At 36.0% G+C, this 6,000-nt stretch overlaps 1 protein-coding gene across 1 annotated transcript in view; it reads left to right on the top strand.

Annotated features, from left to right (window-relative positions):
* The window catches only part of FAM185A (family with sequence similarity 185 member A), a gene marked incomplete at its 3' end in the record, with an annotated part of 45,020 nt that overhangs the window by 1,708 nt on the left and 37,312 nt on the right, over positions 1-6,000 (top strand). Inside the window, exon 2 of the mRNA XM_007450096.1 lies at positions 1,532-1,641. Within this exon, the coding sequence (XP_007450158.1) occupies positions 1,532-1,641 (110 nt within the window). The remainder of the gene's footprint in view (positions 1-1,531; positions 1,642-6,000) is intronic.

Raw genomic sequence — 6,000 nt, 5'->3', positions numbered from 1 at the left:
CTGAACCACTATGCCTTATTGCTTCTCAACTTTTTTTTAACTAGCCTAGGTGAATAAGAGACCCTGATCTCAAAATGTTAACAGTCTGGGGTGGGGAGGAAGACTTGCCAATGTATTATGCAGTACAAAATAGACTGAGTATTGAAATAGAGATAAGCAAAATTTTATGGCAGCACAGATAAAAATGGAACTACCCAAACCTTATTATTTGCTGATTCCTCTTTTTAGAGCCACAATCTCATTTCCAATTTAGTGTTAACATGTGGATATTCCACAGGCCCTCAAATCAACATAATTCAATTTTACTCATACTTACTCGTGTTCCTCCAGTTTGTCTATAACTGTTTCAGTGAATGAGTGAGCGTAGCATTACTACAACTCAGTATGTAGCCTTACCCACCTACTGAGGGTAGAGTATATTTAGAAATTGTTTTCTTCTTCCCATGCCTATCATTACTGCTTGAGATCAAACCTTATGTTGTAACACTACTTAACTGGCTGAAAGTTTTGCAGTTACATTTGCATCCATGTAAGTATGGGGTAAAATTGTCTTTTTATGTATTTTATATTAATCCCAACCAAAATATTGCCTTTATAGAGACTGCCATATACTCAACTGTAGAAATTGATTTTTATGTCATGACTATTGGAATTGTAGTGCTAAGACCCCAGTAGTTTGTCTTTGGGGTAGCATTAATTCTCTGATCTGTTTTAAGGGAAATCCTCAATATTTATTTGAACTAGGTATTAAATATCAGTGTTTTAAAGATTTTTAATTTTTATACAGAGACACCTAAGGTTACACCTTAAATTGAATTTAAAGTTAAACTTTAAAGCTAAGTATGGTTTATTTGCCAAATTTTCTTCATATATATCACTGTTATTTATCCACAATTTTGAGGTTTTAATATTATTCAGTACTAGATTTTTCAAAGTTGTTCCCAATTTTTATCACTTCAGATACCTTGTGATATAGCTGCATGATAATATCTTCATTTTTTACATATGAAAGGTTAGAGGTAGGATTTGAAAGCCGAACTCATGGTCATATATACTGATCCATGCCACTCCTGCAGTAGGCTTTTTAACTTGGGGAAAGTTTGGGATCAAATCTTTAAACTTTCATGAATATAGAAGAGAATAAGCTAACTGACTTATCCAGTTCACCAGAATGACTTGTTAACTTGCTGCACTCTTACTCAAATCTGTGTTTGTATTTTCTCAGTGGCGAAGAGGCTTCTATGATCTATAAGAACTGGAATCTTTGACCTGCTTTACTTATCTCCTATGTTACTTTCTCTCTTTAGATGATATCTGCCAACAGAAATAACTGCTTTTTAAAAACTGGTAGAAAAGGGCTTTACATTTGGTTGCTGTGGTAGAGATCCCTTACCTTTAGAGAGAGGCTGCTGACAGCTGTGTTCTTTCCAGGATTCAGTAAACTGAGGAGCTGGATTTCTGCGGGACACTGAAATGCTTTGGAGCTCATTAACCATAGTACTAACTTGGTTTTTCTTTTTTTCATTTCTAGATTTGGATATCAAGTCATCAGGGTCTGGCTGTGTAAAAGTCCAAAATATTGAGTGTGATAATTGCAAAATTGAAACTGAACAGGGGACCAGCATCTTACAGTCAGTTAAGGTATAAATATTTTTCTAATTTTGTTTCAACGTTATTTTTTAAAACACCTTAAACTATGAACTGCGGTATCAAATTAAGGTTATTATTCAAGCATCATTTATTGGAAATATTGAGTATCATTTATTCATCACTTATAAATTCCTTTCAAAAAGTTTGTCAGTTCTGTTATGAAAGTATAGAGGTTGTAGCAACTTTGAAGGTTTTCGTCATGTTCCTTTTAGATTTAATTTCAAAGTGTACAGTGATACTAATAATACATTCTTAGTATTCTCAGATCTTACTAAGTTTAAGAAATTTTAGTTTTAACGAATGATTTTTTTCCATTTATTAAGGAGTAAGGAAAAGTCGTTAAGCATTATAAATTTGCTTAAAATATTAAATTAATCACATTTTTAACCTACCAGGTAGTTCATTACTTAAGGATTAAGTAGTTATTTGTGCTAAACGGCAAATGATTCATCTCACTTTGTAACAACGCGTTTATATTTAATTTTCTTAAAATTAGATTGGTCTCAGCTCTAAATGATTTCAAATACATCTCTGATAAGTTCTAGCTTATTGTTACTACTGATACTACTTACACTTGCATATTCAAAACTCAATACTTTTTTTTTTTTTTTTTTTTTTTTTTTTGGCGGTACGCGGGCCTCTTACTGTTGTGGCCTCTCCCGTTGCGGAGCACAGGCTCCGGACGCTCAAGCTTAGTGGCCATGGCTCACGGGCCCAGCCGCTCCGCGGCATGTGGGATCTTCCCGGACTGGGGCACGAACCCACGTCCCCTGCATCCGCAGGTGGACTCTCAACCACTGCGCCACCAGGGAAGACCCAAAACTCAATACTTCTGTGAACTTTGATGGTATGTAACTTTGTTGAAGTCAGGCATCTTTGCTTCATAATTGCAAAACATTTTCATTTTTAGATGCATAAACAGTAATTAGTATGATTAATTGGATGCATTTAAAAATTTTTACATTATTTGTTTTGTCCCAACCACTTTTATTTGCACACCTACCTTTGGCATGTCTTCACATTTGAACCATTTCAGTAAATTTAGTTGCACAGGGACTTCCCTGGTGGTCCAGTGGTTAAGACTCCATGCTCCCAATGCAGGGGACCCGGGTTTGATCTCTGGTCAGGGAACTAGATCCTGCATGCCGCAACTGAAAGAGCCTGCATGCCGCAACGAAGATCCCATGTGCCACAACTAAGACCCAGCGCAGCCAAAAAAATAAGAAAAGTTTAGTTGCACAAATATCAAAAACGATTAAAGAATACTATTACATATCCTTTTGGAAAAATGAGATGGTTCCACTTCTTGTAAAAGATTGCACAATGAAGTTTTCATGTTGAGTGACTAAATGGGTGAGAATACCATGGTTCCTTTTTGTCCTTATAAATATATTGGTCACTCATCAATGCTTGAATTTCAGAAATTCATCTAGAATATTGTTCTCTGGAGACTCGGAGTCTTAGATTTTCAATTTCACAGCCAAAATTAGAAGCTACTGTACTGCTGTCTGTCTCTTTGCAATCATCTTTCGATCCATCTGATAATTCTGAAAGGTCTATTTTGTCAGTTTTCTTTTTTCTGCCATTATGTGCATAAAATGAAAAATGATTTCTCAACTTTGGCACTGTTGACATTTTGGGCTGGAAAATTCTTTGTTGTCAGGGGCTGACCTTTGCACTGTGGGATGGTTAGCAGTATTCCTGGCTTCTACCAACTAAGTGCCAAGAAACACACTCACTTAGGACAATGAAAAATATCTCCACACATTGCCAAATGTCCTCTGGGGAACAAAAATCACCTTTAGTTGAGAACCATCATTTGAAGCAAGTTCATCATTCTTCTGTTGTCTTATTCTTTTAGACACTTTCTAGCATAGTTAGGAATAATTGACAAATAATAATGAAATAACTGCTAGGATAATGAAATAGCAAAATGTTATGAGACATATGAAAAATAAGAATACTAAAATACCATAATGTATTTTAGATTTACAAAGGAGTCCAGTGAACCATTACGGTAATTTTAAGATAGAATGAGTTTTATTCTATTTAAAAAATGAGTAAATTTTCTATTTATTCTTTGGGGGACCTCTAAGAAAGAATAAAAGTCATGAAATATCAGTCCTACAAATAGAAGAGCTCAAAAAAGAAATTCAAGAATTAGAATTGGGTCCGCTGAATCTTAATGGTAGTTAGGAGAATTAAGAGGTAAGAGAATTATTCTTGAGATCTTAGGATTTAACTGACTTAAATTCAGAAAGGGAACGCTTCTTGAAATATCTGGTTTAAGTTTTAAATATAGTACAATATCGTTATCTCTAATTAGTGATCGCCTATTAATGTAAGTTTCTCTTCCACTCATTTTAAGGATTTGAAATATATTTGATCTATGTTATAAGATGTTTATAGCAATAGTAACAGCTACTGTTTACTGAGTCCTTATTATTTACCCAGAAATGTAGCTAAGGCTTCATTTAATCCTTGAATTATCTTCTTTTTATCAAGGAAGAAACTGAGCTACTAAGAGATTAAGGAACTCATTTAGGTTCCCACAGCTAATAAATTTAGCTAAGATTTGAACTTGGGTCTTTCTGCATTCCAAGCTCTTGCTCTTTCCACCTTTCCTTATTGTCCAAGCAAAATGTCTGGTAGTACTAACTCACTGAATGCCACATATTTGCATTTTTAAAAAATGCAATAGTAATAGTTTATATTATACTAAATAGCTTCTGATTTATTTAAATATTTTAACTACTTTGTTTTGCATATTGAGGCAGGAGATAGATGGGCCCCAGGGTAAGCAGCTGGAGTTCATTCCCTGTGGCCAGAAACTTCAAAATATCAATAGCAGGACAATGGAGAGAGGAGGCTGGGCCCTTCCCAGATAAGAGATAAAAGACCACATATTCCTTATTCTCAAAGTCAAGGAGACCTTCCCGACTACACATGCCCAGAAAGGCTTCTTGGAGGTCCACAAGGGAGGGGGCGCCACCCCAGAGTAAGTGACGTCAACTACGCATAGGCCTCTTTGCTAGAATCCATCTTGGCTGAGAGATGCGCGCGCGCACGCGCGCGCGCGCACACACACAGGAAAGATCCTGAGATATACCAAATACGGACTCAGAACCAGGCAAAGCAAGATGATTGGTCAAAGGAAACCTGGAAGAAATGCCGCATGAAAGTGATTCAAAACTACCACAAGGTGGCAACTCTCTCTGAGCCCACCCATGTTTCTATCCACAAGAACTGTACTTTTTCCTCCTAAACACTTTACTTACTTCACTACTTTCCGCCTCTATGTGAAAATTCATTTCTACACAGCTGATAGTCTAGGGCCTTGTCACTGGCCACTGGTCCCCAGTGGTCTAGTGGCTAGGATTCAGAGCTCTCACTGCTGCTGCCTGACTTCAGTCTCTGGCAGGGAACTGAAATCTTGCTGCAGGTCGAGGCCACCCAAGATCAATATGTTTTTAAGTTTTATAATCTACTTTACATTTTTTGAAATTAGATGAGCTTTGAACTTAATGATAGCTATTAACATTTTTGTGGTTTAGACCTCTTTGAAAATATGATGATTATTTCCTTAGAAAAAATGCACACATATGAAATTTTGCTTACAATTTCATAAGTTTCACAGACTCTCTAGAATGTCATGTAAACTTGGTTAAGAACTCCTGATTTAAATAAAATAACAGTTGTTTTGGAGATACTTTTTTCTAAGGTTCATCAGTTACTTGTCTGCTTGATAAAGACTGTATTAAATACAGTTTGACTTCTGACTCATGTTTCTATGTGCATGAAGTCTACCATGCTGTAATATAGATAAACTTTTTAAGAATGATTCATTTTGCCCTTTTCACTGAATTTTTTTAACTTCATTCCTGGGCCATTTTACCCAAGGTTTTACTGTTTTTCCCCCTGAGTAAAGCAACCAGAAGGTTGTTTTGTATTTTTTTTCCCACTTTTTAGATAACGTCTCTACTGTTGCTTGTTATGATATTGGTAGGTTTGCTTTTGCTGTTTTTCTTCTTCTGGTATTTACCTATTCTTTTTCTCTTTATAGATGTGGTAGAACTGAAGACTTATGCAAATATTAAGGTGAAGTAAGCTACCCTAAAAAATAGACCAAACATCTAATGGCTCACACACAACTATAGTTTATTTCTCATTTGTGTTCAAGTGTGTGGGTGACTCATTTCTATTCAGGTATTGTAGGTTCCCTTCATCTTCTGGCTCTGCTATCTGTTAGAGGCTTATTGTAATATACATGCACCTGGTGGCAGGGGCAGAGCACAGAGAACGCACATTAGTTCTTCTAAAAGCACCAGCCTGGAAATTGCACGTAACATT

This window comes from Lipotes vexillifer, unplaced genomic scaffold (assembly GCF_000442215.2).
Source record: "Lipotes vexillifer unplaced genomic scaffold, Lipotes_vexillifer_v1.1 scaffold712, whole genome shotgun sequence".
NCBI lineage: Eukaryota > Metazoa > Chordata > Mammalia > Artiodactyla > Lipotidae > Lipotes > Lipotes vexillifer.
This window is presented reverse-complemented; position numbering and strand designations above follow the sequence as displayed.